At 34.6% G+C, this 12949-nt stretch overlaps 2 protein-coding genes across 6 annotated transcripts; both read right to left on the bottom strand.

Moving 5' to 3' along the window:
• Positions 1-128: 128 nt before the first annotated feature.
• On the bottom strand, positions 129-2913 carry LOC125212269. Of its 5 annotated transcripts, none has more exons than XM_048112382.1 (3): positions 2687-2913; positions 1958-2011; positions 129-1088 (listed from the first exon to the last, which is right to left on the bottom strand). In XM_048112382.1, the coding sequence occupies exon 3, from the start codon at positions 1058-1060 to the stop codon at positions 257-259; it is 804 nt and encodes a 267-aa protein (XP_047968339.1). In that variant the 5' UTR covers positions 1061-1088; positions 1958-2011; positions 2687-2913; the 3' UTR covers positions 129-256. The 5 variants fall into 5 exon arrangements, with proteins under 5 accessions (XP_047968339.1, XP_047968340.1, XP_047968335.1 ...); XM_048112383.1 differs by having other exon boundaries at positions 1958-2006; XM_048112378.1 differs by having other exon boundaries at positions 129-2011.
• Positions 2914-3078: 165 nt separating this feature from the next.
• On the bottom strand, positions 3079-5043 carry LOC125215301 (gibberellin 20 oxidase 1-D-like). Its single transcript, XM_048116676.1, has 3 exons — positions 4401-5043; positions 3687-4008; positions 3079-3580 (listed from the first exon to the last, which is right to left on the bottom strand). The coding sequence occupies exons 1-3, from the start codon at positions 4943-4945 to the stop codon at positions 3311-3313; spliced, it is 1137 nt and encodes a 378-aa protein (XP_047972633.1). The 5' UTR covers positions 4946-5043; the 3' UTR covers positions 3079-3310.
• Between the last annotated feature and the right edge of the window lie 7906 nt (positions 5044-12949).

Below are 12949 nucleotides of genomic sequence, written 5' to 3'. Positions count from 1 at the left end.
GAAATGTTTCACTAAAGCTAGTATTTCCAACATTGGTAGGAGTATATTTTAGTATTTGGTTAGTATTGTGCTCAATATAATTTAGGACTGAAATTAAATAACTAGACATTATCAGATTCACATAATTATTTATCAACCAGAAAATGTGCATTATAGTATTAACTCAAAGTTTCAATCTCATAAGAAAAACAAGAACACGATTTTAAAAAAATGGTGGTCATGGGACCAACTCCTGCTGCTTAACTAAAACTAAACCTTATCTATCCAAATTCTTTCCCCTTCTTTGATCCTCAGCACCACCTGCCCCTCCCAACCATTCTTCTAGTTTCGCTTCCCGATCGGCCTTGAACTCGTCGTAGTTCTCATACAACGACAGAAAATGCTGATGAGACAGGCTCTTACTCAGCTGCGACTCTTCTTGCAGTTCCCTGCCATTCTCATCCGACGACGGTGAATCCAAAGTCTCTTTCTCTGCTACCATTCCAGAAGGCCTACTACCTGATGTGGTGGCGACTGCAGGACCAATATTCGAAGGACGCTTCCTGTTCTTGGACTCAAATGCTTCATCAAAGCCCGACTGTGACCGGTTGAATCTCTGAGCTCGTCGTGTCACCGACTTAAAAGCACTGGACAGGTAACCAGGGCTCCTGCTGCCATCCTGCTGCGGAATACGACCCCACGAGGCTGGAGACCAGGAGCTTGTTCTTGCAAGAAAGCCGGTGTTGGAGCTATACATTAGCCCTCTTTTTGGCTGCTTGGCCGATATGATGGAAAGGGATTTTCTTATATCTCTAAGCATTTCATCTGCAACTGGAATACCACATTCCTTCATCGACTTCAACATTGTCATGGAATCGTCGAGATCTTCTGTATGCAAAGCTGTCTCGCGTGATTTTTCAGAGACTTTGTTCTTGAGATCGAGAACGTTGGGAGTTACATTCTGAGTGTGGTGCTGGATATAATAAAGCCCCACAGAGGGCTCGTTCGCCACGAATTTTAACATGTCTGCCAATTTTTCGTTTATCTCCACAAAGCCATCGATTGAGGAAAAACCATGCATCTTCTTGAAGGCAATTGGCTCCTCATCACTAGATAAAACCATAAGAAACATATAGTTTTAACTACTAGGGGTTCGTTCACTTTGGTTGTAAACTTATCATGGGAAAATGAGAGAAGAAAACCTACTTATCTATAAAAAAAAAAGCCATAAAGGGGTAACGCCCCTCTTATCCCTCATTTTCACTCCATTGACAGAAAATGACAATATTTTCTCTCAATGGAGTGAAAATGAGAAATAAGAAAGGGTGAAATTCTTGTTTATGTATAAGGAGAGAAAGGAAATGAGGAATTTAAAGGATAGAAAATGCACAAATGGATACTCATCCTCCGAATTTCCCCACATGTCAGGACAATTAAATCAGCGTACTACCCACCTCTCCCCACATGCCTTCCACTATCTTAACAATCCAAGATTTGTCTAATTGGGGCCAGTAGCCAGCACACAACAAGAGAAAATAGGAAAGACTAAGAAATTGATAATGTCTATCAAGGGAAAGGTCTATTGTAACGAAGGCATGACCTCTTGACGTTTATTGCTAAAGAAAATTTAGTAATCTCACCATTTGGATCAATGAGCATGTATAAAACTAAACTAATGGTTATACAGAAAATATATAAATGAAAGCAAGTTAAGAGTTTGGAAACATTGATGAGCAAGAGAAGCAAATATCAATAAGTCAAATTCAAAAATAGGAGACGTCTAATATATTGTTCTAAGCTGCAGGCTCATAGCTAATGTGAGATAACTGAATTTTCTAATTGTTTCATTTATATCATATCTGTATAACCTTTACTTTTAATTTTAAACACAACCATTGATCCGAATGGTGAGATTACTGTACTTTTTTTTAGCAATAAATATCAAGAGGTCATACATTCATTAGGGCGGACCTTTTACCTTTATAGGCTTCATCAATATGTCATCAGGTTGCAATCTTCTCCCTAAACTGAACTACAAAGTCAAGTTACATAGATATCAGACAACATGAACAATAAAAAGCTACAGGTGTGTCCAATTACATGAAGATCATGTTTATTGTCTCAACATGTGCAAAAGCATCCATCCAAATTATCAATGAAGTTTCCATTTACGCCTCTTATATCATCATTATGATGCAAAGTAATAACATCTCTTATAACAACATAGGAGTAGTACACATTAACGATGGGGCCAACAGTACGGGAAAGCAGAGCATTTCTACGGTTAATACACTTCTCTAGCAGGATTAGCTAGATACAAGAAGAAGTGAAATCTTACATGCTAAACTAAAGGGTAAATGCTTCTAATATTACATATCTTCAATTAAATCTAGAAACTACAATTGAATAGTACTAGTAGGAAACATGGAAATATGATGACAGTGGAGTCCCAAATGCCAAAGCCATAACAGAATCCAGATTTTATTTAGAAACAGCATATCGCCCAAACTCGGAAACTCATAAATCATCACCCACTAAAGATTGAATTAACATACAATTTGAAATCAAATAAGAAGTTTAAAAAGCACATTGATTCAAACCCCCAATCAAGCGAGCGCTATCAAACCACCAAACAATTTCTCCCCCGATTTTTCCAAATTAACACACTTTTCTAAAGAACTAAAACTTTTTGGCCAAAGAAAGCTACCTGCGCATATGAAATGATCACACAAAATTCAATCCAGCGCCCAATTGACACGATTTTACATCACCGATTCATCTTTTGAAATGGGGAGCCTGTCGAAGATTGGCATCTCGATCCAATCAGCTAAATTGCAACTCCTACCAAATGGAGCTATGCACAAATTGAAGGAAAAAATATATCAAGCACAAAATTCTTGAAATCAAACAAAAAATCGGTAGAAATAGAAATTAGATACAGTTGCGCTATTGTAATTGTTTAAATTTTGAGTGAAGCGCTTTTCTGAAGCGTTTTTTCTTTCCGTAATTGGACGCTGAGTCAGACACCACGTCATCAGGTTAGTTAGTTAGTTAGTTAGTTAAATGTTGAGTCAGACGCCACATCAGCAGGCTGTTAAGTATAGCACAACACAACTTCGAGTCCATAATATTTTGTTCCTTGCCAAGTCATGAACAAAATGTTGCTACAAATTACTTATTATACTTGTAGCTTACAAAATTTCCTCCAGATGATAGATAATGCAGAGATAATTTATTGCACAGTGTGCTTGATTTCTAGAGCACCTACCATATTTCCAAACACCAATTTTCAGGAAAGTACACAATCTTGCAACAAATTGAACAACTGCAACTAACTATTTTGATATTGATTCTGAAGCCAGTTGGAGAAAGATTGGAGGGTGTTCATGTCAGCCCTATAATGTTTTTGAGTGAATTCAAGTAGGGTTGGCCATGTGAAATCTGGATATACTCTTGGATTATCAGAGTCCACTAATTCAGATGGAGGCTTCACAATCTTATCCATTTTCGGACATAGAAAGAATGCAAGAGATTTCCTAGGACACTTGCTGTTCACCACTGCCCTGTGCAAACAGCTCTTGTATCTCCCATTTGATAGTGCCTAATAACAACAATAACAAGAAATTATTATCAATATATATATATATATAGTTTATTTCCACAAAAGAAATAATAATCTGATTTTGATTGTTATACTTATATAGTACCATGAATGTGTCACCAATGTTGACCACAAAGGCATTGGGGTTGGGAGAGATGGCTCGCCATTCATCGTCAACAAACACTTGGAGCCCATCGACGTTGTCTTGGTGAAGGATGGTCAGCGAAGTCGGATCGCAGTGCGGCCCCGTTCCTAGGGTTAGGTCCGGCTTCTGACACGGCGGGTAATAGTTTAGTCTCATTATTGATTCGTTGTCGTTGAAGAACTCCTTGAAGTGAGCACGCGGCACACCTAGGCTAACGGCTAGGAGTTCCATGATCCCCATCGAGAGTGCGCTCATCGCACGACAATACTCTTGATAAATACTCCTGCACATAGTTGAATATGTCATTTTTTCATACTTTATTCTCTTTCGTGCTTTATTGTCGGGGGATGGAGTTATTAATTGTAGAGGTGGTATTTCATTTGTGACCACCTTGTACAGTTGATTAGATTGTCAAATCAAATTAGAGCCGATGACTTTTGTCTATACAACTATTCTATTTCTATATAATAGGAGTACTACTTTTTATAACATATTGTCACCATTAGCCCAACATAACCTCTAAATTCTACATTTTCTTTTTCTTCAAATTTCATCAAATTCATGATCTTGATATGAAGTCAATAAGTCACAAGCCACATATAATAAATATAGAAATATAGAAGAAAATTAAAGTAGTTGAAAAAGTAAAACCAAATAGTAACATGATTGCCATACCCCAAGTGTGCAAAATCTTGACCCACAGTGGTGCGAAAGTAGTGTTCAACACTAGTCGAAGAGCCCTTTTGAGAAGAAGAATACTCAAACGAGAGAGTCTCCTTCCATGGCAGCTTCGAAGAGAATCTCCCAATGAAGCTACTCGCATAGCCACAGTGCTCACCCCTCTTCCTCTCAGCCCTAATCTTCTCTTCAAACGGCCGCTCGAAGAACTCGCCCATGAAACCGTGGGCGTCCGCGATGAGCCCCGCGTCCACACCATGGTTCACCACTAGGAAGAAGCCGTGCTTCGTGCATGCCTGGCCAATTAGCTCTGCCGCTTCCACAGAAGCGGCAGAGTCACCGGCCAGGAAGCCGCCTATGTCGACCACCGGTGCGTGGAGCTGCGGTGGGTTGGGCGAGGGCTTCTCGTCGTCCGGCCATATGAACTGCGGTGGTATGTGGGATTGATGTGGAGAGACTAGATCGTCCAAGGTTAAATTGTTTTTGTGTTTTTTGTTGTGGGAGGTGGAGGTTTGGTTCTTGATCATGCAAGGGATGGTCATATTCCTATGTATTTAATTTTTTTTATTCTTGGCGGAGAATGAGAAGAGGAGGATTGAATGGAAAGAAAAGGTATGCAACTTTACATGGGAACAAGTGTAGGTTTATAGAAGTATATATAGGGAGGATGGATGCTTGGTTCTTCTATTTGTGTGTGTCTAGTTGTTCTACTATCATTTTACTATTTTCTATGTACCTGAAACATTTCTTTTAGATACGATATTTAAGAAAATTGTGGTATTTGTTACAAAAGATCTGTACTAGAAACATTTCTTTTAGACACGAGATTTAAGAAAATTGTGGTATTTGTGACAAAAGAAATGACTCAGCTATAAAGTGACATTTCAAAAAAGAATATGGCTCAGCTATAGACGAGGGAGTATAGTATTTGGAGAAAGTGTTAGGAGAGAGAGGTGTGGGAGCATGCATGGATTGAACGGAAAAAGATTTTGTATGAATTCGAAACAATTTAAAGGTACATCCTTTTTATGCATGAATTGTGATATTTTGATATAGTTAAAATAATATTAAAACAAATAAAATGCAATAATTAATAAATAAAAAAAGTAAGGAATCTTGATAGTAATAGTCGCCTGACCTTCTAATATTGTCTGTAGAAGAAACAACAAAAAGTATTATTTGAATGTGTGGTAATAACAATGGAGGCACACGTGCATGGACCCAGCACTATTAGTAGAATGATAAAACAAGGCTAATAAATCTATTCACCGTGTTTGTTTCTATTTTCAGTATGTTTGGAACCAACTTATATAGTACTACAACTCACTATTTTGCAAGAGCGCACACCATGCTAATTAATATCCAACACTAATTACAGATTAAATTTTACTAGTATAAGTATTTCTCTTCTAACTACTAATAAAATAACCTAAGATGTGTGTGATATGCAAACATGTCCTCATCCTGAGCGACTCAGTCGGATATGAAGGTGGACAAGAAGGAGAGGGGATGATGTGCTTGGGCATCGGGCTGAAGACATGTGGAACGAGTTGGGTGAGCTGCGCCATGCCATGTCTATCAGGCATGGCACTGAGCAAGTGTGTCAATAAGCACGCCATACGAGTGTAGAACGCCCTAGGTCGATTGTGTGTGATCTTACGAGGTAGTTGAGGTACCACTATTGATCCTCTTAAAAAGAAGAAACTGTGCATGATCGGACAAAAATCTAATGACTCACTCTTCCAAAAATAATTCTCAGATGTATAATCTCCGCATCAAACTACCAAATATTTCTATATGCAGTAGAGAATTTGAATTGGTAGCCTATTTCTAAGCTTATTATGTCACTCTGTAATTGAATTTAAATATCCTAATTATATTAATCAGGACTAATCAGTATGTGGATCTTGATTGATGGATAGTCAAGATTGATTTTCAAACAAAATTGGGCATTTAACTTTTTTATATATCCTTTCTTTCTTCTTCAATAATCCTACCCCCTATTTATAGATATCTAACTCTCATACTCATTCACATCCTGCCAGACTAGCCATGGTAAATATGTTGAATTTATTTTATGCAAATTTGTTCCATATAATCGATGTTTGTACCGATAATATACTCATTTATGTTTAACCATAGCATAATTTTTGTTTTGAATCAAGTATATCATATCGTTCTTAACATTAAAAAAACAATTTCAAAGTTAAAAAAAACGCAAAAAATCTCAATTATGAAACAATCAAGATCAACTGATGATATAGGTGATGCTACCTAAAACTTGGGTATACTATATAATCTTATTCTCATAATAATAGTATACTACTACTTAGTAGTAGTAAAAAATAGTATAAAACATCCTTTTTGTATATTCAATAATTAATTTTCTGCTCCAATTATATTGAGACAACAGTAAATGAATATCTAGTGTCCCATTGCATGACAAACAAAAACTTATATCAACATCTCATTTCTAGTTCACTTTTAACTATTATTATCTCAACACCAGCAGTGCGCTTAATTGATAATTTGAATAAACCCACCCTTACCCACGTGATCATGTCTACTTACAGTCATACACATTATAACTGAAGAAGTGATAAATTTATATAAATTTTAATTATATGGAGTACTACTTAATATTTTAAATTTTGAACGGAATCGGAACGATTTCATTTCAATTGATTTTATTATTTCCATCCTAATTTGCCCATATTATATTTTCAAATATGTATATTAATAAGATAGTAAGTATTTTATTTATTGCCATTCGTATGAACCATGAATTACAGTTAGTGTAGAAAAAACTCAATTGCCTATTCTTTTGGGGAAACAAATCTCGAGATTACAATTTCCTAGATGATATGGAATTATATGTTGCATTTTAAAGTAATGTTGATTAACTGGTATTAAATGCAAAATAAATGAAGAGTTCGATTATATAAAAAAATCTTTTATAATACCTAAAATGACCCATAAGTATATCTAATGTATGTCTTATGGTTATACTTGTGTTATTTCAAGTCAAAACCAACTTTTTAGCTCAGCTTCACAATCAAATAAACGTTTAAGTGCGGAAAATAGTAAAAGTGATTGATAATCGCCAAACATATCTAAGTGCTACCCTTAAAAATATAAACATATCTTCGTGCTTCGACTAGTAGATTTGATTGATTGTCAAACCAGATGTATAAAAAGGTTGTAAGAGCATATACAAGTTGGTGGGGTTACCCGGCCCATATAGATCTATCAATAATTATTCGTATAAAACGCATATTAACCAACGATTTTTGAAATAAAAATAAAATTTGAATTCGTGTTTTTATATGTTAAAACGAAAAGTGCAAAGCACCAATAGAATTATATTCAATGTTTTATTTTATTTTTGAATTTTAAAGTTATGATAGAAAAGCACACATATGTGTGTATGATTAAAAAATATATTGATAATATCAACTTTTCATTGACATATTACATCAACAATAGAAAGAAGGCAACAAAAAGCTACTAGTACTAATATAAACGGAATTTTGTTTTGTCGATAGTAAAATTCAGTTCAAATGTTAAAACTGAGGCATCAAAAGTTAATTTGACGTTTGGGTAGTTTGGTTCGATTCTCATTAAATTCACTGATGTATGACCTATATTTTCATTTATTTGAATGAAAAATTAATGAAATATAGTACTCTCTTCGTCCCAAATTACTTGAATCATATTTCTTTTTGGATTATCCCAAGTTATTTGGGTCGTTTCTCTTTTTGGCTAAAAACAAAACATCTAATCACACCACTTTAGTATTTCTTTTACTTTACTTTCTCTCCTTTCTCTTACTTTATTCCTTCTTCTACTTTATTTTACTTTATTTAACTCATTAAACACAACTTTCTTAAATCATGTGCCGAAAAGAAACGCCTCAAGTAACATGGGACGGAGGGAGAATCACTTTTTTATATTGATTTTATAATATTATGTGAGTGAAGTGAGTTATTGTAATTCTAGACTTAATTACCATATATGGTAAAAGTAAATGTGACTTTTATTGTGGGACGGATCGAAATGATTAAATATGACTCCTACTATGGAACATAGGGAGTAATATGTTTTTACAAATTTCATTCAATTTATATATGTATAAGTGGGTATTTATACAAACTAACACGGACAAGTTAGTACTAAGTCACAAACTTGACTCGACACGATGACTATAATTTATAAACAACTTTGGAAGTAATTAACAAATGTATCAAATCAACTGATAAGGCAGCCCAGCTGTTACCACATAAAATGGAAACCGATGCCCCTCATTTGATTTATACAGTTATAGTATAATCATTATTTTGAAATTTGATTACTCTATGATTCCTCAAGTCATCCAAATGGGGAGGCATAATACTTTCAAGGTATAGATGCCTCTTATATGTAAGAAAAATGAATAGGAGAAGGATGTTTGCCGAAGCTATTCAAATTAGAGAAATGAAAAGATCTGTTAAAATTTAGAACAAAGTATATGTATAGAAGGATTAGACTACAATTACGAATCATGAATTCCAAATGAAATATGTATGAATTTGTTGTGAAAATACAATCCAAAATTCGCTCCTTAAGAGACAAGTAGTATTTTTAAAATGAATTCTAATTTAGTCAATACCCGCGTATGCATACACACACGTTATACTTGCACACCATAAGCAAATTGCAAATCGATTCTTTTATTTTGCACGCAATTTATGAGACTACTAGGCATAAATATATCAAATTTATGACAAAGATGAACCAAGATATACTTGAATGCGTATACATATGCTAATTTGTTATAGTTCTATTGTCAAATATCAGAAATATGTGTATAGATATGTTAATTCTTTCATAGTTCCATTGTCAAGTAATATTTGATGGCAATTTATAAAGAGTGATGTTAACACAAACTCACATTATAACTTTTCAAACAAGATAGTACTTTCTCACTCCCAAGGAAAATGACACCTTCATCGGGCAGCATAGGTTTTAAGACAACTTTATTTTGTGTGTTAAGTAAAGAGAGGAAATAAAATAGAGATAAAAGATATTTCCATTTTTAGTAATGAGTTATCTTGGTTAAAACAAATAAAAAGAAAGAGTCATCTTCATGTGAAACGGAGGAAGTATTATTTTTTAGATTTGTAAGTTATATTTATAAATTTAGGTTTTAAACTATAAATATAGATGGAAACAGTTGAATAATATTTAATAATTAAAACCATTACTATATTTATTAAAATTAGTTTATGCGATCAATTATAATATGATTGGATAGTATTATTGATTAATAAAACCACGTTGTGAAAAAAAAAAGTTAAACATGAGAGATACCTTCCTTTCAAAAATGAATTAGGAATCTATAACTAGTCATGCAATTGATTGGGCCCGCCACTTTAACGTTTCTTATTTTCTGCTCAATTATTGAATCCAAGCATTTATAGTATATATAAATAAACTGAAAAGGGGCAAAATTTTAGTGTATATAAATAAAGTGGATTATGATAACACAAGAACACATGGGTCACACGTTAATACTTGATGATGAAATGAAGTCACATTGAATTATAGTAGTGTATATATTAAAACATAAAGTGTGAATGTATGATAAAAGTAAGTAACAAAAGAAATTCCATAAATAGTACTATTATCAACAATTTTTATCATTCGAAACTCTATTATTAGGACAACCAAACAGTGTGTCAATACTAGGCTTTTGCATCTCTATTTATTAACATAGAAGTCGATTGATTGCGACTACATATCGAGCTAGCATAAGCATGCATATTATAGTAGCGTATTGAATGCCTTACCAAAGATATGAAAATATTCTATAAGCAGCAAACTGATGCGGAATCATAGGGCCCTACTAATTTTGTCTCCTTTCTAATTTTTATGAAAGTAATCAAACTTAGGTACTACTTTTCTTTTATTATTCTGGCCAAACAACGAAAAAGCAGATAGATACATAATTGCGCAGCTTCAAATCAATTCCAAGTTCTATTTCACCTTTCAACAATTTTAACCTAATGTATACAGTAGAAAAATGGTCCTATGTATTAAAAGTGATACTACTAAACATGATTATTTATTACTGTATTACGCAAAAACAGTGAAGAGTCAGAAACAAACTGTATAACCAAAGGCGCTAACCATGTGTGTAATATAAATTGAATATACAATACGTGATCCAAGTTTGAAAATTATTTGGTCAAATCAAATGTTAACCTATATTATTTCTATATATTTAATATACTGTATCACCTAAATTTAGCAACACATGGGAACTATTCCTCGTAAATCTTAAACCTTGTCCAAAATTTGACCCAACCCGACCTTTTGGTACATAACAACAGCAAACATACAAGGATGGACACTTAATTTAACAGGCTATGGTAAATTTGATATGCAGTGAGAGAACATATATGGCGATGGGCAAACCCTTGGGAGAAAGAGGTAAAAAAACAAAATATGTATTATGCCAGCTTCATATGTTATATGCTAATTCAACCATGATCGAGCCGAGCCAACAGAATTACCTGGGATACCTTTGCCAGGAATAGAAAGATAAGGTGATGTGGGGGAGAGAGAGGTCCACTGGTAAAGCAACTAACATGGTGGAGGAATGGCACTATATTTCATGCAGACAAAATTGAAGGTGGGACATAATTTCTTAAGATCCCACGAAACCGTCAACAAACAGCTATTTATTTGGGATCTCAACTCAACTCAAGAGAACAATACACAAATTCTACATGATTTGCTTAATACTGTCAATTTTTATCTATAGCCTAGACCATCACAAGTAAATTTCAAAGACCACAAGATTAGCCTCTCCTATAATGAACAAAGATATACTCCGTAGATCATGGATCCACTACAGTATTTCTCAGGTATAGACAAAAAAAGCACATATCTTTAGATTCGATCCATTTGCTTATCACAGAAGACGTATTGCCATGATTTATTTGGTGGGGTTCATGATGAAATGGTTTTTGATGTTATTTTGGAATGGGGAGCAAGCACAATCTGCCCTTGATCTTGGTCTGGGGCTGATTGTAAAGTGGTTTCAAAAGTCTGTGGCTGTTAAGGTAAACTGTTTAGTGAAAGCAAAAGAGGTTTTGTCCGCACAACATAAACAAGGTTTCCCACTAACACGTGAAGCTGTTGGCTAGTGGCTGCTTATTGGATTAAGTACCATCAGATCAACAAATTTTATTAGTTTCTGAATTTACTTCAAAGCTAGTATCATTTTGGGTCCTATAACGTGCAATATAGTCAATAAAATTGAGTTCCTACCTCAACTTGAATCCAGCACACTTTTAACTAAAAACTGACTATAGTACGAAAGAACTAAAATGGCATGTTGGTAGACTTGTGGGTAGAGGTTTTCAAAGCTTTGTTCACTCTGTCTACGATTGAAATTTGTTTCTGGTGGTTTTCAACTCAAGTGCAATATAATCATTACATTAGTTGATGAACCCACCACCCCAAGCTTCGATTATGTGCAATATAGTCATAGTTTATGGCTCTCATGTCAGTATAGTGTCAGGATGTTATGCACTAAGTCCATGTGCATTGTTCGGAATATGACTATTTTCATTGACAGCCCCCACCTCCTCCAGAGTGGTTTACCAAGTAACGAATGCAAGAATAACTAGATCAGTGATAGATTAGAAATTTACCTTCTTAAAAGCCAATCATGCTGAATAAGTGCCAAGGCTCCATCACAAAATAGGTTAGACAGCCCGTTTCAGCTCCATACAGTCCGTGAGTTAACTTGGCATTGTTCATCTGAAAAGAACAAAGACAGATCAAAAGAAAGCATAGAATAAAACAAAATAAAGCTATATTCGAAGATGAAGATGAGAGGTGGGATCATGCTCGTGAACCTTACACAAGATTTCCCGTAGTTAGTGGTCTACATACACCAAGTGCACTTATTTGATGATATAAGGGCAAAACAGCCCAAAGAAAAAAATGAATTTGACTCTTTCGAGTTGAAATGCAGGGCCCAACGACAAGATACTATGCAGCAAACACAAAGCCACACACGCACACAACATACGAATTAATATACAGTACTTACAAGTGACTGTGTCCAACTGATCCTGGTCATCGTTTGCCCATTAAATACCACAACAAAAAACTATAGATATTTTCTGCATTCAAAACCAATTTGTAAAAAAGAAAATGAGAGTGACATCAACTCATAGAGAGCACTAATTAGTGCCAAATTCATAAGGATCATAGGTTTGTTGATGAAGCTAGGGCTCTGTGAGCATCTTTAAAATCATTAATCAAGATTTCAAGTACAATCGGGATCACATTTAAGGGTCAGTATGGCATCTTCACTGGACTAAACTTATAAAACTGAATGAAAGTAATAAAGAAAGGTATATAACTACTCATCCTAGAGAGAGAATTACTAAGAAGGAAAAACAGGTCCATGAAACACTACTTATCAGTTATCATCCAAATAGAAGTAAATGTCAAACATGTTACCATAATAAGCTAAAGATTCATATCAA

This window comes from Salvia hispanica, chromosome 3 (assembly GCF_023119035.1).
Source record: "Salvia hispanica cultivar TCC Black 2014 chromosome 3, UniMelb_Shisp_WGS_1.0, whole genome shotgun sequence".
NCBI classification, from domain to species: domain Eukaryota; kingdom Viridiplantae; phylum Streptophyta; class Magnoliopsida; order Lamiales; family Lamiaceae; genus Salvia; species Salvia hispanica.
Note: the sequence above shows the minus strand (reverse complement) of the source record. Positions and strands in the feature narration are given on the sequence as shown.

Bases quoted from the DNA above. Each gene is read 5' to 3' on its own strand.
- LOC125212269 (XM_048112378.1), bottom strand. From the start codon at position 1,111: ATGTTTCTTATGGTTTTATCTAGTGATGAGGAGCCAATTGCCTTCAAG.
- LOC125215301 (XM_048116676.1), bottom strand. From the start codon at position 4,945: ATGACCATCCCTTGCATGATCAAGAACCAAACCTCCACCTCCCACAAC. The intron at 4,009-4,400 runs GTATGGCAATCA...AACTATGTGCAG, and splicing joins CAAGATTTTGCACACTTGGG to GAGTATTTATCAAGAGTATT. The intron at 3,581-3,686 runs GTACTATATAAG...TGTTGTTATTAG, and splicing joins ACATTGGTGACACATTCATG to GCACTATCAAATGGGAGATA.